Raw genomic sequence first — 21691 nt, 5'->3', positions numbered from 1 at the left:
TTTTCAACCCCAAGAAACACACGGCTGCCAATTGTAGCTTGTTGCCGTTCATAGAAGCATCTCGGGGGCGAAGGCTTCGCAGGGAGGTACCGCTGTTGCACTGATGACCAGCGTCTTGCCTGCGTCACGCAACCCAGACACCGCTATTGGTCTCAATATTTAAGAACTACTGCAGAAGAACACTGTGGCGAGGAAGATTCTTACTAGGTCTCCCTGCAGACAGCGGTCCATTTCTACCGGTTCTAGCTTCATGGTCGTCCGAAAAAACTGTCGTTGAAAGAGTAAGTCGTTGTTCAGTGCAAACTTTCCCGTTGCCAAAGGCTTATCGCACGCGACTTTAGCCAAGGAACTCAATTTCTTGACACCCATTGTGTATAGGTTATGATTTAAAGGTGCGCTCTGTAAAGCTCAGATTCGCCATTTAGATACATACTTTTCTGCGCTCTCATGGCATGTCTCCCGATCTCCGCGGTCTCTCTTATGTTTATCTTTATAGTAAAGATTATTCTTGACACGGCTTTTTCTGTCTGCTAGGCTTTTTGATGTCCTGATGGGGATTGACGCCGCAAAAGTACCAGGCTATGAGGGACAGCGTAGTGGAGGGCTCCGGATAATTTCGACCACCTGCAGTTCCTTAATGTGCACTGACATCATACAGTAGTCGGGCCTCCAGCACTTTACCTCTATCGGAATGCGACGACCGCGGCCGGCATCGAACCCACGTCTTTTCGGTGAGCAGCCGAGCACCATTTCCACTGTTCCAAAGCGGTGTCTTCAAAAATCATCTTTGTAGACTATATGCTTGTATTTCAAAAGCATTACTAGTCCCGTTAGGAGAAAAGTTGGCAGTTTTTGTGCACTCGCAGATGTACCACAAATTTAGTGCGATGGCAACAAAAAATCTAGAAAATGAGGGTAACGCCATCAAGCGGAAGTATAATGAACGCAGAAAGCCTAGCATCGCCACTTCAGCTAACCCTATGCATGTCCTTCGTCTGCGTATATTTTCCTCCGGCCGACCCTCCGTGTGGCACCAGTTTTCACGACATTCATACCAAAACTGTGCAGGAACCATTTATCGCACAGCGTTCTGGGGGACGTCATACGCGCACCTGTGCTTATGGGTGGTGCCATACATCGCCTAGAAACGGCGAGGCAGATAAACGTACTACCTGCGATGCGGCACTCGCTCCAGTGACATTGCGCATAAACAATAGACCAGGTGACAGTAATGCTTTGCTTACTCTCTGCGCCGAGTTTTTATCCTGGTAAAATAACTCTGTGAGGCGACAGTACCAGGTACCGGAGAGAGTATAACAAATTTGCCGACTCTTTCGAGTGGGAAAATTTCTCTTCACATACATGCGGGCCGCTTTCAACTCTTTCAAATCACTGGCCCTAATAAGTGAGGGCAGCTCCTCGAAATAGGCGAAAGATTGGGCACATGCCTAAACCTTTTTCTTAATGCACGGCTAAATCTAATTAAATCAAGAAACAATCGTGTAATTTGAGCGAGTATATATAGAAAGCGCACCCTGTCTAATTGTTTCCAGACCGGATAGTGATAAAAGGGGCGTCGTCTTCCGGTAAAAGTTCATGCTTCGAGTCAAGGCTTTCCATTTTGAGAGGTTCAGCGGATGGGGCGTTTTCGAACTCTTAATTGAGAGTGTAACGGGCTACGTTATCTCCGGGTGACATGAATGTTCGCAACCCCTGGCGGCATATCGGCGGAAGCTGGCAGTCCACGACACTTTATAATTCGCTGCTGTAGGCCTCGATTTGAAGTCTTGCGCTAGGCGCGTGGTCCGCTGCAAGCTTTATTTTCCTTAGAGGCCCAGTGTAGCAGTCGAGTAAGTCACCAGCAGTAAGCGGCCAGAATAGTAAGTACTGTAGTAACGTAGCCATGCGTTGGTCTGATCATGGTGGAGTAGTTATCGGCGTTCATGGTGTCAAACATCTTTCAGAATAACGATGACAGTAGGAAGACCGGACTTCGGCTCAGATGTCGCAAGCATGATGTGAAATCTAGCAGGTTTTATTCATGGCACGGTTGACTAAGCTAAACCCACGCTCAATTCTAATAAAACAAAATTCGTCATATGTCAATAGCGAAGTAAATATATTAATGCTTATGTTATCAGAATTAGCAAGAGCAGCTGTCAGCTTGATCGAATTGATCCAATTTCACGTTTTGGCGTCATAGTGGGCAATATTTTCATTGGAGTAATCATTTTGATATAGTCTATGAGAAGTTACCACCCGGCTGTCTTGCGCTGTTAAAAGCAGCTGAATGCTTCCACAATGTAAATCCGTTATTTCGCGGTTTTCATAGCCATATAGCATATTGCATTGAGTCTTGGGGCTCAACCGGCAGTGCTTACCTTGCTCCCCTTCAGTAATTACAGAAACGCGCAGTTAGAACTATAACTCACAGTAAGTTCACATATTCGAGTCACCGCTGATTGGGGAATTACAAAAATTGCCTTTTGAGCCTTTGCGGCAACTAAAAACAGCACTAATTTGCATGAGCAGAATTGTGAAGCAAGATCATCTGCTAAATGTATACCTATTTCACTCATTATCCCGTGTCACTAGAAACCACCCTAATGGTAATTTTGTTATGTCCCTTCTTAGTAATGCTTACTTTGAAAGACTTCTGCAGACCGTTGGTGTTAACGACTGGAAGAGTCTACCACAGGAATTAAAACTGCACACCAGCTTCATTATTGCTCTGAAGAAACGTTTCACTAGCATGATATGATTGTTTCGCATTATTACGTAGTTTTTTTTTTCATTGTGCGACTTGTGTCGTGCTGCGCATAATTTTTAAACTGGTATCTAATATGGGACTTGTGTGGTGATTTTTGCGATTTTTTCTTGAACATACCTAATCGCGTTGAATTCTTTACGCTCCTGGAATTTTTAACTTTTGTTCCCATTGCATTGTACCCATTATGTTGTCTTTGTAATTCAAATGTTTGCTTAGATTGAACTCAGGTAAAGAGTGTTATCTTGTAATTGGACTTTTTGCCCTTACAAGTTTTTTTTGTTTTTCGATGTGTCCTGCGTCAATCTCCCAGATATTATCGCATATTACTTCATATATATTTAATATTGTCTGCGTGCTATTTCTTGTTTTGTACCTTAAATTAACTAGAGGTTTAAAAAGTTATTGAAATTTTGTAAAAAATAACAAATAAAAAGAAAATGTAAACAAACAACCGCTGGAAGTCAAGCCTAAGGGCGTTCGGTCAATCACCGCCAGTGGCAAAATCTTCATAATTTTTTGGGTTCTATAGCCTTAGCGAAACCATGATTGTTTTCCTTGGGTGTACAAAAAATGCCCACAAGGTTATAGAGCATAGGGCACGACACAAGTGAGAAAACTGAGAATTTATAGAGAGTCACTTTTATGGAGAATCAATGAACTTGTTCAGCTTTTTAGGTTGAGTGTCTGAGCCTTGTAACAACGTTTAAAATCTCATGACTTTTTAGAAACCCTCTCAGTACCCTCAGAAAAATAACTATGCTTCTGCGCAGCCAGAAATAGGTCTAATGGCGTAGCTGTTCTTTTTCATATTTTAGAAGACATGTTTTCATGGCCACTGGGCAATGAATATCCTATCAGTGAGATAAAAAGCAAGTATTCAGTGAGGCGAATTTTTTCTTCGAAGTGACCTCTGGTGATAGCAGACCATTGGGTTTTATTGCCGTGCTCCAATACGCAAAAAATACGCCAATGGGTATTTATAGTAAAATTATAGAGTTCTCTTTTTCTTTTAAGTAAACCTAGTAGCATTGGATCGTTTCTTGTTCCTTGTAGATAGAATTTTTTTTTTCTTCGCTGAGTAATGACGTCAACTGAAGCAAATAAGGTTGAGCCACAAAGTGAGCTAGTGAAATCACTTGTGGAAACCCAACAATGCAATGCAATTGAAAAAAAAATAGGCGCAATTAAATATTAGACTGAGCTTTGCGACACGTGAGAAATATAGTCGTCCTTCAAAGTAAACGAGTGTATGAGACCATGTCCTTCGTCGCTCTTCCTTAAAGATCGACAGTCCGTTTGCCACTACCCGCGGTCATCGGCAGCTGAATCCCTAAGAACCAGCTGTTGCAACATTGCCTCCACCCCGCCGCCTTTCCACAGGGCGTGTTCCCGCAGTTCCTATGTGTTCGCACTAGCCGTCGAATAGTGGACACTGATCCTAATACCGTAATAACCTTTCTTGAAAACGCAGAGAGTGCTTAGGCTAAGTGGCTCCGACCTCAACTGTATCCGTCCATAGAAAACAAAGGATGTGGTAAACGCGTGAATGAGCCCTTGCAATGGAGGCTGGCTACGCGGAGTAGTCCAAGAAATGTGCCGAGCGGAAACGCCCAGTGCTTAGGATGAAGCCGAGATGTAGAGCGATAAACCTGAGATCACGAGAGATACACCTATGTACACTCCACGACCGTACCTTAGTCTGAACGTCAGTCTTTCTGTATTAATAAAATTGTGTATTGAACTAATTTAGTTCGACGCTGAGAACGAGAATACTGAATGCATGATTTCATCATTAACACTGAAGATGTACATGTGAAGTAACCTTTCTTACTGAATCGAGCATTACGTCATAGTCAGCGGAGGCAAAGTAGAGGTAAATGAGGCATCAGCACGCTGTAGCCTAATTTCGGATTAAAAATTAATCGCATAGCTGAACGCAAACTGTCTTAGTGCAGTAGTATGCCGCCGGACGTTGTATTTTTGATGCGGTGGACAATCACAGGTGATTAAAGAAACACTATTTTATTTTCACGGCACCGAAGGACAAGTCACTTTATTTTGGCACGACGAGAGCTTCAGATTTTATTGCTTTTGCACGCACGGAATTTAGAATGCCATGTTATTCTTCTTGACTTTCCTATTTTGTCTCATCCAGACATGCACATACTTGAAAGATCAACCATGCGTTATACAATTATAATTGCTTTTGGGGGGAAAGGAAATGGGGCAGTATCTGTCTCATATATCGTTGGAGACCTGAACCGCGCCGTAAGGGAAGGGTAAAGGAGGGAGTGATAGAAGAAAGGAAGAGAGAGGTGCCGTAGTGGAGGGCTCCGGAATAATTTTGATCACCTGGGGATCTTTAACGTGCACTGACATCGCACAGCACACGGGCGCCTTAGCGTTTTTCCTCCCGACCGCGGCGGCTGCGTTTTTATGAAGGAAAAACGCTAAGGCGCCCTTGTGCTGTGCGTTGTCAGTGCACGTTAAAGATCCCCAGGTGGTCGAAATTAATCCGGAGCCCTCCACTACGGCACCTCTTCTTCCTTTCTTCTTTCACCCCCTCCTTTATCCCTTCCCTTACGGCGCGGTTCAGGTGCCAAACGATATATGAGACAGATACTGCGCCATTTCCTTTCCCCCCAAAACCAATTATTATTATTATTAAGTTGGACACAAAAATGCAATAAAATTTTCCTTGTCACATTTGAGAATTTTAGTCTTCAAGCTGCTAGAAATACTTAGGCGACCCCTGGAAGCTACACTAAAACTGCAACACTAACATTCGTATATATAGGGTATGTATAGGCTTTGTACTAGAGTCCATCTTCCTGTGTAATCTTAGGGCGTAAAGCACTTTAATCATACTGCTTATTCAAGTTAAGGAGGGAACCAAAGTTTGCAAGGCTACATCTCTGTGGAATTGCTCCAACTAAATACTCTGGCGCTGCTTATAAAAAAGGATACGGAGACCTATCTGTGAAGAGAACAAGGTAAACAAATGCAGTATTTCAACAAGACCAAACCGAATGGAGAAGGCTGCAAGAAATTTGTTGAACTTTATGTTCAGGGTAGAAATAACATCATACCGCAAGTTCTCATTAGGAAGGCAATTAATCAAAACCTCACTACTCCGTCAGGTCACTTATAGAATGTTTTGCGTAAAGGATGATTTATTTTGTATAGTGTTGACACCGGTATAAAGTATTAGATTGACGTGAACAGTGCTGCTTCATCATACTCCAAACGCATTTTGCGAAACCTCTCAAAACCATACACTGTTCTCACTCTCAATGATGACGCATATTGCTGTGCAGCTATCAGTAGGTAATTCTGATGAAATTCATTTTGTGCTACAATTGATTTGGTATTATTGATTTATTTACTTCGTATTAACATCGCTGTTCATCTTCTGATGTCTACTGGGGACGCGTATCACTATGCAGGTCACCAAGAAACATGGCGTTCGTGAAAGTCTTGGCTGCAGTTGTTCTCCTGGCTCTTGGGGTTGCAGCGGGTCCATTCAACACAAAAGGTAACCCAAATCGTTATTTTTTCTTTTCGGAAGAAAAAAAGGCAAATTTACACGTACTGCGGGGGCAAACATAATACAATTAAATTAACTTCCTGCCCTAGCCTCCCTCTGTCGACGATGATTTCAATGAATTGCAGTCACAAACTGAAGAAGGGAAAGAGGTGCTAGTTATGAATACATGACGGAAGCTAACCGTCACCGCCCTCTGCTATGAATGAGGGTGGCGCTGTTGAACACTCTCAAGGTTCGGCTACACTGCACGCAAACACCGCCGAAAACAGAAAACTGGACAGCCGTTGCCTTAGCTGCGTTATTAGAGCACTGGACGCGAAATTCGGAGGTGGCGGATTCGGATCTTACCGACGACATGTGGTTGTTTCTCTTGTGCTTTGTAATCAATTATTTTTAAATAATTATTTCATTATATCCCGTTGCTGAACGTCAAGTTTTGAAAAAAGAGAGAGAAAACATCCCTTGCGCTATTTGCTTTCGGTGATCATTGGTTTCCGTCATTTATAATCACAAACTGTTACGGGTATCTGCTTTTCGGGCACAAATATATTTTGTTCCTTCAGAAAGCAGTGTGTCTGCCTAGGAAATTAGAATGGGTGCTTCATACAAGCCGAGGATTCTTGGACATTTCTTTTGTCATGCGTATGTTGAATATTGTGAGCTACGTTTTAAGAAATATTGTAGGTAATGGCAGATTCTTATCATGTGTAGCAAAAACTTTCTTGTTAAGTTCATTCGTCACTCGCATCGAGTAGTTAGGACTGCGATTTAAAGCCAACGAGGAACGTTGTTAAGCTCGCAAAAATGTTATAGCAGCAAAGTCAAGCCTGCCGTGGAGATCTGTGGATATATTGATTGCTGTAGTAAAATTTTATGATATATTGCTACGCTACTAACTACTCTAGTGGCGCCATACAGCGGCTAAACTGCGTTTCCTGGCAGTTGGCAAGCCTTGAGCCATCTCGGGGCTAGATGCTTCGTTTTCTTCATCTCTCGTGCTGCCTGCTGCCTTGCGCGTTCCAACGTCTTGCGCGTCTAATTAAAGCAAGTAAACCAGCCCTGCTTACGCCAACCGTTTCTCAGTGACATATTTGGTGGAGGTGCGGGGTGATGGCCCATGTACGCTGACCTCGAGGACACCTTTGACGTCAGCTACGTGGCTACAACACCAGTCCACAAGGCGAGCCGCCGCCTGCGAGGCCTACAACCCGAGTTCGGCCAACTGACAGCGCCGGTAAGGGCCATGACATCCACCGCGGCTAGCCAGACAAGTCAGCACTCCGGGAGTGCCCCGCCATTTGTCTTTCACGCACCTCGATCGCCGCCACCGTTCCACGGGGACAGGTTCGAGGACGTCGAGGACTGGTTGGCCAGCTTTGACCGAGTGGTGGGTTTCAATGAGTGGGACGGCGAGCGCAAGCTGCGCAACGTCTACTTTGCGCTGCAGGACTCGGCTAAAACGTGGTTTGAGAACCACGAAGCTTCCTTTACCACCTGGGAGGCTTTTCGTCGAGAGCTGCTAGCGACATTTACCAGCAGCGAAAGAAAAGAGAAAGCTGAAATCGCCCTGCACTCGAGATCACAGCAGACGAACGAGGGCGTCGCGATGTTCATCGAGGACATTACCCGATTATTCAATCGGGCCGACCCTGCTATGCCCGAAGCCTAGAAGGTACGCCACTTAATGCGTGGCGTAAAAGAGCAGCTGTTTGCCGGACTGGTCCGTGACCCGCCACGAACAGTGTCCGACTTCACCAAGGAAAAAAGGAGTATCGAGCGCTCTTTACAGGAACGGGGCGCCCACTACGGACGTCAGGGTACTGTAGCAGCCGCTTCGCAGTCCGAGTGCACGCCTACGTCGCTGCCCGCCGAGGACCTTCGGGAGCTTGTAAGAAGCCTGGTGCGCGAGGAACTGGCGAAACTTCGCTTTGAAACTCCACAGGCCAGCGTCGCTGCCGTTACGGACGTGGTCCGCGAAGAAATCCGACGAGTTGTGCAGCCACCCCCCGCTCCACACCCGGCGCCCTCCGTTATGACGTACAGCGAGGCGCTACGAAGTCCCGGGCCAGCGATGCGAGCCTTTTCCTCCATCGCTCCTGTGCAATACCTGCAGGAGCCAATCGCAACAGCACACCCTCCGTGCCGCAGGAGTTCAGGCCCCCCGTGAGCAAAGCGCACGTTGGCGTACGCCAAACAATCGGCCGCTCTGTTACCACTGCGGAGAGCCTGGCCACATCCTCCGCCACAGTCCCTACCGCAAGATGGGTTTAAGGGGTTTTTCACCTGACGCACCTCGACCACGCTACGGTGAGACCACGGGATATCGAACAGTACTTGGCTGAAAACGTGCAATCTTCGACCCCGCACCGACGCCAGTCCCGATCGCCATCCCTAAGGCGGTTCTCTTCGCCCGGCCGCACGTAATCCTCTGGCCAGTTCAGAGGTACGCCCCCACGTCGGGAAAACTGAAGACGGCGTCCTCCGGGGGTAGGGCTGCCGCTACTGGACCGAGTCAAGAGCCTCCACCCGACGATTCGCCGCGACGCTCCGACCGACGACGACATGACCCGACGACCTCGACGACGCGCTGCGACCGACTGGCCTCCGCCGAGATTCCGGTATCCGCCGACAACCACGACGTTACCGCACTCGTGGAGACCGGCGCTGATTTTTCGGTAATGAGCAGAGGGCTAGCCACGGTCTTGAGGAAGGTTCTGACCCCTTGGTCTGGGCCGCAGATCCGGACAGCTGGTGGCCACGTGGTAACTCCGATCGGTGTGTGCACTTCGCGAATCCAGATCCGCGGTGTTACATTCCCTGGCTGCTTTGCTGTGTTACCCGAGTGCTCCAAAGAACTCATACTCGGTTTGGATTTCCTTCAAGAGTACGGTGCCGTTATCAACCATCCAGGAGCTAATCGTGTCGTTTTCCACCCAAGGTCCTGTCGTCGACGATACCGAGCCACGCAGGGCTAAGTTATGTGTCTGGGACGACCACGTTTTGATGCCATCAAGATCCAGCATGTTATTTACTGTAGAGTGCGATAACAGCACTAAAATTCGTGCCATTGCTGAAACCAACATTTCGCTGCTCCTTGGTCGGCAAGTGTGTGTTGCTCGAGGAATTGTTGAACTGGACAAGGGCCGAACCGAACTCTTGGTGACCAATTTTGGTTGTGAACCTCAGTGTTTGCCTGGCAGAACAGCTATTGCGTATTTCGAGGAACTCAGGGAATTCGCGGGACAGCACGCTTTGTGTGGAGCCCCGGCATCAGTAAAGGAACCGACCACTCCCATAAACACTGACGTGAACCCAAACCTCCCAACTAACCAGAAACACTGCTTGGAAAGCGTTATCCAGTCTTTCTGCGACTGCTTTGCCTCGACCTCCAAGGTTAGGCAGACACCGCTCACAAAGCACCTAATTATAGTTGACGCCAACCTACGGCCGTTATGTCAGCCACCCTACCGCATCTCTTCGAAGCAGCGCGATGCCATTCGCCGCCAAGTGCAAGAAATGCTCAAGGACGACTTGATACAGCGGTCGACGAGCCCGTGGGCGTCGTCTGTTGTTCTAGTGGCAAAGAAAGATGGAACCCTACGGTTCTGCGTTGATTACAGACGTTTAAACAAAGTCACTAAAAAGGATGTTTATCCTCTCCGGCGTATTGATGACTCCCTGAACCGGCTGCGACACGCCAAGTACTTCTCATCGCTAGATTTACGAAGCAGCTATTGGCAAATCGAGGTGGACGAACGCGACCGGGAAAAGACCGCCTTTATTACACCGGACGGTCTGTACGAATTCCGGGTGCTCCCTTTCGGCCTGCGCTCGGCTCCTGCAACCTTCCAGATGATGATGGACACCGTTCTTGCCGATCTCGAATGGCAGTCCTGTCTCGTGTACTTAGATGACGTTGTCATCTTTTCTGACACGTTCGAAGAGCACCTGAGACGCCTGCGCGCTGTGTTCGAAGCAATTCGGTCGGCCGATCTTTCCCTGAAGCCCCAAAAGTGTCAGTTCGCTTTCGAAGAGTTGAAGTCTCTGGCCCACATCGTGAGTGCTAAAGGGGTTAGCCCAGACCCCGATAAGACTGCTGCCGTGGCTGCTTTTCTTGTGCCCACCGATAAGCGCAGTGTGCGCCGCTTTCTGGGTCTCTGCGCCTATTATCGGCGTTTTGTGCAGAACTTCTCCGAGATCGCTGAGCCTCTCACGCGACTCACGAAAGATTCCGAACCATTCTTCTGGAGCCTGGAGCAACAGCAAGCCTTTGAAGACCTCCGCACTCGTCTCCAAAGTACGCCCATCCTTGGACACTTCGACGAGTCAGCCGACACACAGACGCCAGCAACATTGGCCTCGGTGCGGTCCTTGTGCAGAGGCAGGATGGTCTCGAACGCGTTATCGCATACGCGAGCCGCACATTGTCACGATCTGAGGCGAACTATTCCACCAACGAAAAAGTATGCTTGGCCATTGTGTGGGCAGTAACAAAATTTCGCCCGAACCTATATGGCCGCCCTTTCAGGGTCGTCAGCGACCACCACTCGCTTTGTTGGCTGGCGAACCTCAAAGATCCCTCGGGACGGCTTGCACGCTGTAGCCTTCGACTTCAGGAATTCGATGTCACAATCGTCTATTAGTCTGGTAAGAAGCACAGTGATGCCGACTGTTTGTCTCGTGCTCCTATCGAGAACAACCGAGCTGACCCCGACGACGATTCTGTTTTTCTTGGTGCCATCTCCACGTCCATCCTCATTTAACACCAAAGGGATGACAGCGAACTACGGCCCCTCATTGAGTATCTAGAAGGAAGCGCTCAGTCTCCCCCGCGAATCTTTTCGCGCGGGCTGTCGTCGTTCTGTTTACGTGACGGCGTCCTGTATAAGAAAAACTACAGTCCACCAGAAGCTGTCTATCTACTCGTCGTGCCTACGGCCCTTCGCGACGAAGTCCTGCAGGCGAGCCATGATGACCCATCTTCTGGTCACCTGGGTTTTTGTCGAATTTTGGCACGAATACGGCAAAAATACTGCTGGCCAAGGGTTGCTGCAGTTGTGAAACGTTACGTAAGAACTTGCAGCGAGTGCCAGCGTCGCAAGACGCCGCCGACTAAGCCAGCCGGCCTACTCCAGCCAATTGATGCGCCTCAGGTTCCTTTCCACCAAGTTGGCATGGACATACTCGGCCCATTTCCGGAGTCCGCGCTGGGCAACCGCTACATTGTGGTCGCCACCGACTACCTCAGCCGATACTGTGAGACTAAAGCTCTTCCCCGTGGTACTGCTGACGAAATTGCGAACTTTTTCATTCAAAACGTTGTGCTTCGTCACGGTGCACCCATTATCATTTTAACTGACAGGGGAACAACGTTCACCTCGGCCCTTACGCAGGAGGTTATGCGCCTAAGCAGCACCAGTCACCGCAAAACAACCGCTTACCACCCTCAAACGAACAGCCTCACCGAACGGCTCAACAAGACGATCGCCGACATGATTTCTATGTATGTCGACGCGGACCACCGAAACTGGGACGCCATACTCTCTTACGTCACCTTTGCTTATAATACTGCTGTCCAGGAAACGACACGCTTCACTCCATTTCGTTTAGTACATGGTCGCGAAGCCACAGACATGCTGGATGCAGTGCTGCTTCCAGCTAGCGCTACCCCCTCTGTTATGGGTGCTGCCCAATTTGTTCGTTACGCTGAGGCCGCCCGCCAACTCGCTCGACAGCGCATCCAGCACCAGCAAGTTCACGACGCTCAGCGCTACAACCTCCGCCACCGAAATGTGCGTACCTGCCCGGCGAACAAGTCTGGGTGTGGAGCCCAATCCGCATGAGGGGACGCTCTGAGAAGCTTCTACGCAGATACTTTGGCCCCTACGAGGTGCTCCGCCAGCTCAGTCAACTTACTTACGAAGTTCTCCCCCAAGGAACAGTTCGCTCTTCTAGACGGCCGACCTCCAAAGTTGTCCACGTCGCTCGGATGAAGCCGTACCACGCCCGCTAGCCCATCGCGCGTGTCTACACCACACGCCAGACACGTGCGACTACCCTTGTGGTCCTGCCTGCAATTGCTACTACACCGATTCGGTGTCTTCAAGAGAGGGGGAGCAATGCTACGCTACTAACTACTCTAGTGGCGCCGTACAGCGGTTAAACTGCATTTCCTGGCAGTTGGCAAGCCTTGAGGCATCTCGGGGCTAGATGCTTCGTCTTCTTCATCTCTCGTGCTGCCTGCTTCCTTGCGCGTTCCAACGTCTTGCGCGTCTAATTAAAGCAAGTAAACCAGCCCTGCTTACGCCAACCGTTTCTGTGACAATATCAAATTTCGTTCAACACAACTTCCAGTTAAAAAACCCGCTTGCCTAGTTTTTGAGTTTGAGAATACTTCGAGTATTATAAATAGGGTGGGTCTTTTTTGATTGCACGAAGATATTCTATTTCTGTCGAGTATTGGCTAGACAGGATTGGAGCTGTTGTCCTTCAAAACTGTTGTAGGGCTGTTGTTATCGCTATGCCGCTATTTAAGTTTTATTTTATTGCTCTTTTCTTGTCTTGTCGGAAGGAATTTTCGCCGTCATTGACAAGCATCCTGGATTTAACTCTTTGTTGCCATTGACCATTTAATCACACTCTTGCTTAGCTCGGTGCACGTCTTTGTGCAGGGCTGTACACAGCACAGAGAAAACCAGGCGAATAGGACTGAATGGCTTGTCGTGTACCGTATTCCTAAAAATGTGGTCCAGTTACTTCTTCGAAAAAATGTACCGGTTCCACACTTTTATATACGATTAATTAAACGACGTAAGAAGGAGTAAAGTACTACTGCCCTCTCGGCTAGAGTTTATTTTGGGCAAAAGTTACGCTCACCATAAAGTTAGCAGGACAACTGACACAAGTATTACACGTTTATGTTCAGTGGACTTTGCAGCGAAATTTAGGAGCATGTGGTTGTTTTTTTAAGTAGATTTTGAGACAATTTCAGGTTTTTAGGAGCAGTTCATCTTACTATAAGGTGGCGTTTATGGTGCTCAAAGGAGTTTATTTCATTACATGAGGGAGCTGATTTGAAATGTACTACTCCCATGCCAGCCTAATTCTTGAGCTGTGTGGTCCAGGGAGAATGCGTCAAAGGAATTACGGCGACTGATATAAAAAGAACGATGTTTTTATTTGGTGTACAAAACAATCCAGCTAAGTGAACGGCAGCTATCTTTGGATTCAATAAAGGCCGAGTTTGGGCGAGTTGGTTTTCCATGCTGAACGTAAAAGCGCAAAAAACAAGAACGAAGAATAAGACACACCCTGTTGGGCCTAAGAGGGGTGGATTCGACAAACACGCATGTCTTGCAATTGCTGGTAGCAAGCCATGGCGTAAAAGTAGGCTTCTTCTGAAAGAAAGGTTAGCAAAAAAATTCAGCAGAGAAAAGAATAACGCCTTTAAGCTTAAATTGCACCAGGTGCTTTAAGTGTAAGTCTAGTTAAGTTGACACAAGAAACTGAGAAGACATTTTGCACTGATATAAGCTTTGTGCGAAGTTTAAACGCTTTTCGTGATAAATTATCAGCTATCAGTAAAAATCTATGCATACGAGCGCTACAAGCTAATCTGCTTGCCAGTACATCTCTGTACCCAGCCGACTGAGAGCGGCTCCTCCCCCCCCCCCCCTCCCTTCGCGAAAAAAACTGCCCCTAAGTACAGTTACATATTAACGTAACCCGCGACAGATGTAGTGTCTACATTATTTTCAGTGGCATGAAACAATAAATTGCTCAGACGATTTGTGACCACTGTGTGAATTGGCTCTTTCGGGTGACGATGAAGCTTTTCGTATCAGCGCACTCAAAATCTCTGCGGAGTTCACTGCATGGCACCGCACTCAGAAAACGAAGTGGGTTTTACTGTACGCGTGTCAGTTGCTTCAAAAAAGAATGCAATGCTGCTTACAGCTGTGCACGACAAAGACAATCCAGCCTTCACGCAGGTGCACGGAAAGCAACCGCAAACCAATCAGGGGAAGCCGGTATTTAGAATACTTATGCACCACACAACATAACATCCCTACAAAACATGAGCTGCTAACATGTCTCTGCGGTGCTGAAAATGAACTCGAACAGCACAGGTAATCTTCCCAATATTGGAAATATACGGTTTCATTCTGGTCCTTTGTAGGGCAGGCCTTTAATATATATTTCCAATATTGGGCCCATTAATGTGCTGCTTGGTAATGGTCATTCGTTGCTTCAGCACTTATAGACGACCTGAGTGAGGCGTTCAGTGCAGCACGTTGCAGCCAAGGTCGCTGATGTCCACCCCATTCTGTCAGGGCAAGCGCTCGCAAAAAAGCGGGCGCTGATATGGCGGCAACCGGCAGCCCGACCCGTCACACACCGCCAACGCCTGCCTCGGGATGGCAGCGCAGGCGATGCTACTTCACGCGTTCCGCGAGCTCGCTGGTTGCTTCAGATGCGCAGTCTATGCATTAGTATGCTGCACAAAGCTGCGAAGGTTCAGTGCTTTGTATCACGACAAACGTATTTGAAGCAGCAAGAGCACAGACAAGAATCTAGTCAGCGGCGACGCGGAAGCCGGCATCGTCACTTGTTAGCGCGGGCAGATGGTGAGACAGGAGTCGTTTTAATACTTTACGGTCTGAATAAGAATTCAAGGCGACGTACGCTATTTTGAAACGTAGTAAAATCGTGTTATTGCTCTATTTTTACTTTTCGATTTAGTGACGGCAGTAACAAAAGATCGATTACCTTATATCACCTCTTATTGCTGGTTGCATTAGTTAAAGATACGGAGTTTAAAAGGGAACGGCGGGCATTATACAACTCTTATTCGGGCATAATTATGTTTACAGTGAAGTAGGCTGTAGGAACTTAATATAGTTCTGAGATAGGCGTGCAATTTTTATTTTTCGGGCTAGAAAGGAAATCCTTATGCATGTATATTCTCTGGGTAACATTTCACATAACTGTGAAAGAAAAATTCAAGTATTTGTTTTTTTTACGCACGAATATACTTTCAGGTGTTTTCAAAATTGGGGTTCAAAACGGTGAAACGAAACCTCTCCAACTTCAGCCTTGAACCAGATTTTATGAAATCATACTCATAAGCATGGAAGCAAAATTATATGGATAGTAATATTGTTGCTTCAAGCTAAGTTCTGCTGCGTAGTTAATGCTGCTATCAGGGTAGCCCCGTTTGGAAAACTAAAGGAGGTCGTTGACAGAAAAAGTGCGAGCCGGAGAGGAACAAGGTTATTGTGTGTGTTACCTCTACCTCCGACGATGTTAAAAAGGAGACATGAAGGTACAATATACCCCGGTCGTGTTTCCGGCTATTCACCAGGTTGCTTAAATGTTCGCGCACTTCATGCTTCGGAACTGCTAAAACAAGACGACCGAAAATATATGAAAAGCCCTTTATAAAATACTTCATTGTTATAGTGTATGCAGTTTTACTTAAATGCCAGAAAGCCTTTATGTGCTATATTCGCGTATATATGCGCTTTGCGCTGCATGCGTTAGTGGGTAAAGACAACACAAGACCATTACTCCGGATGAAGATATCAAGCAACAGCACGGGTGTTGTAAGAAGTGTTACGTAATTACAAATAGTGGCAATTTTTTTCAACTTAGTTTCTGGTGGGGCTCTTGAGGCTAAACACGATATTTCTTCACCGTTTGGCTCGACAGAACAATCAAATTTGCAGTTTTGCGTGAGGTTTGTGTCTCCCCCGTAATCCAAGGTCTTTTCCGGAAATAAATATTGTTGTAGCTAAAAGTTGCTTCCTCGCGACCTTGTAAGACTGTATTTGCCATGTAAATCAGCTCTTGCTGCTTTTAAACAGCGAATGAGAAACTCTTTTCGTGCCTGTATAGGTCACTTTAGAAGGGGCAGATTGCACTCTAGCCTGAATACAGTTTTCTGTTCACACACAAATTGCCGCTTGACCGAGCTTGTGCAGAAAAAAAGAGAAAAAAGATGTTTTATTTTCATATTCAAGCTGGCATTACGTGCAGCTGCTTCAATCGCACAAAGTGAGAGCTATGAGTGCCTGGTCAAGCACATCTGTGATTAAGAATATGGCTCTGAGAATACACAGAAATCAAACTAAATTTATAATGGAGAGTAGCTTGTCGGCTGACTTTTTGATTTATATCACAACGGTCTATAAATAGATGGAATCGGAAACTGCTAAGGCACGAACTTCGTGCCCTTATCATACTCCTAATGTCCTTCTCTTGAACCGTACGCAGAGTCTAGTTACAGAGAACACTTCCTATCTTGAAAGCTAGGCTGAACTCCCAGATGGAAGAGAAAATGTATCAAATAGAAGAGAAAAGCTGTCGCTCTATAGCGTAGTCCACAAGCCACCATCCATAAAGTTAAATGGTACAACTATGCTTCCCGGATTGCTGCTTTTGCTTAGCGATTTTTCTCTTTCCGAATTTAAGATTTTGGCGCAAAACTAGCTTCTTTCCTGTACAAGTTACCTTAACGTCTAGTCACATTCGGATATTAATAAAAAATGAGCGAAAGAAAATATGCTGCAGAATTTCAACCTTCATTATGTTATGATTGTATGCTAGAACTCGGTATGTTTTTTGATGTAAAGAAAATTCTTTAAAGAACACTCAGCACAATGATATTGAGCTTTGATGGAAACAAAAAGAGCTCCGCTAAAGAAAGTTCCGAGTGCAGTGATATCTCTTAGCAAAGCGAGATATATGTCAAATATACCCGCACAGTAAGCATATTTAATCCCTACGCTACTGTAAGCACTGCCCTAATATCGTTTAGCGTTTAACGCCCAAATTGACGTATCTGCAGAGTATATAGGAACGTTCTAAAACCCGTAGTCTTGATTTTTATTTTTTGCGCTCTGGCAACGTCTTCAGGAATGACAACAAGAACTCAGAGGAAATGCATTTTAGGAGAAGAGAATCACTCACAGTTTTCTTGTCCTATAAAAGTTTCGTTTTGCTACTTCTCTATTATTCTTTTGCTCATTATTGAATCATTGAAGCAATATCGACATCATCTACAATTTCTTATTTAGGTGAGCTGAGCAGCTGACAATTCAACTGTGCAGCTTCATTCGCACAGCAAGCACCAGTTCCTAGTCCATGTGGAGCCAGCTTTATGATGAGGAACCTTGGCATGCTTTAGGCACATGTAACAACTCCACTCATGAACAAGAGTGCTGATATTTTTATCTTTCAAATAATTTTTTTTTCGTTTCAGGTGCCAAATGTGTCATGCCGGACATTGATCTTGAGGACGAAGTTGACAAACTGCTGGAGAAGATGCCGAAATCCTTTTTTCCGGGGGGCCAACGAGGATACACTGTTATCTTTGATGGCCTAGAATTCGGTGACGTGAATGCGACCGGTATGAACAAGATTCAGCGATCCGGACCAGTCATTCCTTACTGCAAGAAAGGCTCAAGCATGGTCCAGGTGGAACTGATCAACCTGGGCGAGGTCGCATATACTGCTCCATGGAGGGTTTGCTCCGGAGATGAGGGCACGATGCAGCTGAGAGCTGAATTCTCGCGGTTCACTCTACACCTCATGGTTGACAGAGAGGGAAGCAGTGGGACGTACCTTTCGATGGGCGGCGAGTTTTCTACGGAGCCGGTGATGATATACAACGTGGACTTTGTTGTGAAGGGCCTCGGTGACTTCGGCAAGATTTCTAGCATAGCGTTAAGCAAGCTCTTCCCATCGTTGTTCTCGGAAATCTGGATGCAAGGATTCTTCTCGAGTTTCCATAAGGCGCTACGGGATGCACTTAAGGAAAGCAATGAAGTCTTTTAAATTGTGCTTATCGACTGCTAGCTCCACGATTCGACTCCCAAGCTAGCACAGAGCAGAGCGGCGGTTGAATTGCGTCCATAAGCCACCCTTGCCAAGAGTAAGAAAGATGGATGACTGAACCAATAAAAACACCCTTATGAACGTCTTTTACAGAGTGTGGTGTCGCTATCTCAATGCCGGATGGTGTAGTCAAAAGTTTGAATTCGTTCGCTACGACGTCGCCTGAAGCGCTAAATTCTCGCTCAACGTTTCCTTGTAGTATTATGGAAGATTTAGACCTCCTAGGCCACATCAGAAGGGCCAGAGATCTAAAAAAAATTTTTTACCGCTTTTCGTCGCCTGTTCGCGGCGCTTCAGCCAACGCAGCGAGCAGTACGCCTCTTTTCCAACAACGCGCGGTTTTCAGAATTGCGACCTCAGGAAAGAACGGTACAGCAACAGTGTCTGGCAGCCGTAAATAAATATCTCATGCATATCGGGGCGACAGTGGCGCACTTCTGTCAAAAGTTACCCACCACGAAAACATCCTTCTGGACGCCAGAATGGTTCTGTCGCGTTTGTGCCTACACACTGCAGTTTTCTCTACGGATCGAACTGAACAAAAAGGCTGAATGACTCCTGTGTTAAAGCTACCGCTTAAGACGAGCCGGGTGGCATTCATTGCACGAGAGACATCAGAACCTGTTTTTCAGAAAGTTCAAGAGCAATCGTCATGCTGTGAACGGCTATGGTAAGGGTATTTAACGGTGATTTTATTCTTTTATATTCCAAACTGAACTAAATCAGAAAAATATATTTACCTCTGTATTTAAAAAAAAAAGAGGTGCTCTTCTAAAGGGCTTCGGAATAATTTGGACAACCCGGGGATTTTTAATGTGCACTAACATTGCACAATATATGCCGGCGAAACGCTAAGGCTCCCGTGCTCTGTGCGATGTCAATACATGGTAAAGATCCCCAGGTGGTCGAAATAATTCCGGAGCCCTGACTCATAGCAACTCTTTTTTTATTTCTTCCTTCACTCCCTCCTTCACTCCCTCCAAGTATCCGCCAAGGTAAGTCGGACAGTTAATGCGTCATCTTATTTCCCTAAAAAACATTTTTCAAATTTTTCTGTGCATTTAGGTAGCGATTGTGTCCAGATTCAAAAGCCGTTATCGTAATTTTTTTAGTCTGAATATTTTTGAAAAATGGGCCCGTCAAAAATTTGCACAAATTAGTATTTGCTGTATTGCGCGCTGCTTTCCGTGTTTCATAACAGAAAAATTGGCAGGCCTCGAACATGCAGGATGGCGTAGGAATAGCACACAATATTTGTTTTCACATGAGTCTGAGGGCAATAAAATGCCACGAATTTTTGGATGGCGCACGGAACTCGAATATTTTTCACGCCATTTTGCGCACACAGCATGATGCCTGCGGCGCCATAGATTTTGACGTGAAAGCGATGGCCGCCCAAAACATGTGGGTATCAAAGCTTGCATCAAATCTCCATAAAGTAAAGAGTACAATGAATGCGATTGTCTGACCCAATCCAGTAAAAGGCTGACAGAAATGTGCGACACGTTTTATATTAGGGTTAGACCTTTCACTTCCAACCGACATAAGCGAAAAACGGTGTGCTTGATTGTGTTTTTGAAATCCGATTTTAAGCGAAAAAAGATGCGTATCTATTGTATGAACGCCAAAGCATACTCTCTGCAAAGCAGCAATTACAACCGGTAGAGAGGAAATGATCATGTACGCCAGGCAACGCCCGTACGCCCGTAGAGTATCTGTTACGGGTATAATGGACTTATTTTTGGAAATGTGGCGGAGAGTTTGAAGAATCATTCACTCCCGCCACCGGTTGGGCGGGTATTGCACTACCTCCGGGATCGGCCTTGTCTTTAGCGCGTCTGTACTTCCTGTCTTTCCATCCCCTCTTTCAACTCTCCTACTATCTGCACGTGGTAGCGATTGTGGCTCGGCTAGAGCCAGTGAGCAGGCCTGCGCACTTTCCTTTTTTTTCTTCCTGGCAACAACAGACAGACAGACAGACGCCAGGCAACGGCGTGGTGAGGTGGCGTGGCGCCTGCATTAGGTAGCGCAGTCGTGTATTTTGAGGCAATGATCCACTACCCTGAATGCCTCTGCGTACCCAGAGGGTCACTGTACCTCCTCGCCAAGCGTATTATACTAGCGTAGCGCTATTCACTGCCGTTGCCCCACTAGGCCATTAATTTCATTAGGCAGGTTCCTCCACTGCATACAAGAACATTTACAAGGAAACGTGCAGAAATGATTCGAATAGTGTCATGTTCTGGCTGCCATGACTGCTAAGCGGCAGTTCTTTGGCTGTAAGTCAACACACAAGCTCTGTAACGCCCCGTCACCCTCTTGCTCAAACCAGTGCAGCATTTAAATGCTGATGTAATATGCCATGTTTAAGGAGCCAAACTCCATTTAGCGTGTCGTCTGACGGTTAAATTATATGTCCATTTCTTTCGGTAACAGAGATAACATATCTGAACAAGCACAGCGCGAAATGCAGTCATTTATGCGTAAATTCTTCGTCAGTCGTAAGCTCCAGCTGGCAAAAAAGGCTCAGATGAACGTAAAAGTGTCTTTCTACCGCATAGTTGCCGCATTATGTCACTGGTACTGTTCTGAAAGAAAAAAATGACCGCCCCTCCCCCCCCACCCCCCCCCCACCAGAAGAAAAAAAACAACCGAAAGATGGGTTCTGAGATCAGAACCAAATAATCCGAAGAATTTCACGAAAATAAAATCCGAAATCTATGACCCTTAATATATAACAGCGGTGCCGAAACAGCAGGCTTAAATATTAAAAATAATGCATTTCTATACTGTTGTTTCGCGTATATAAGGAAGTATGTAGAGACCTTCTTTTAAAATATTCCTGCCTTGGAACAGAAACTTTGGTTGAATATAGTGTCCAGTGGAAAAATAAAAAAAATTGGCAGTGGCTTAGCTCGCCTATTCCAGGATATACTTAGCTAGAGGTGCGTTTCCCTGGCTGAGCTTGTTTTTCGGAAACTCGAATGGTGTGATTAGTCACATGACAAGCCTTAACATCCTCTTGTGCTGGTTGATGTTGACTGACGCCTTTCATAGGCTCTATCTCGGCGCCTATGAGCCGTCTATTACGATCGGCAGTGTGGCGTCTCCGTTTGGTAATGCGTTCCTCTCTTTGCTTGGGTGTCTCCGCTGCTCTCTCGCCTTCTGATGCTCATTCGCTCATTCTTTCTTTGTTGAGTAGCCAATAACTGACAAGCGGTAACCTAAGGATCGTTAGAGTTAATCTTCTTTTATCGATTCCGCCGTTCAGCAGCAGCTGGACTCTCCTTCTCTGCATGTATGTAAAACGTTGTGATTCAGACGCCCATTACATCTCCGCCTTTAACACGCAATGCTGCGCATGCGACGGGCGGTTCTGATGATAGAGCGGCGTTTGGCGAGGCGGCGACGAAGAACGCGGCGCAACTGTGGGGTCTGTCTGGTTACCGTGGTATTGGCGCATGCGCACAGCTGCT

At 46.4% G+C, this 21691-nt stretch overlaps 1 protein-coding gene across 1 annotated transcript; it reads left to right on the top strand.

The window, feature by feature from the left end:
* Positions 1–262: 262 nt before the first annotated feature.
* Positions 263–18298, top strand: LOC144132866 (uncharacterized). The gene is made up of 3 exons (XM_077665579.1): positions 263–281; positions 6217–6305; positions 17581–18298. Exons 2-3 carry the CDS (start codon positions 6230–6232, stop codon positions 18153–18155), a joined length of 651 nt encoding a protein of 216 aa, XP_077521705.1. The 5' UTR covers positions 263–281; positions 6217–6229; the 3' UTR covers positions 18156–18298.
* Positions 18299–21691: the final 3393 nt, after the last annotated feature.

This window comes from Amblyomma americanum, chromosome 5 (genome assembly GCF_052857255.1).
Source record: "Amblyomma americanum isolate KBUSLIRL-KWMA chromosome 5, ASM5285725v1, whole genome shotgun sequence".
Taxonomy (NCBI): domain Eukaryota; kingdom Metazoa; phylum Arthropoda; class Arachnida; order Ixodida; family Ixodidae; genus Amblyomma; species Amblyomma americanum.
This window is presented reverse-complemented; position numbering and strand designations above follow the sequence as displayed.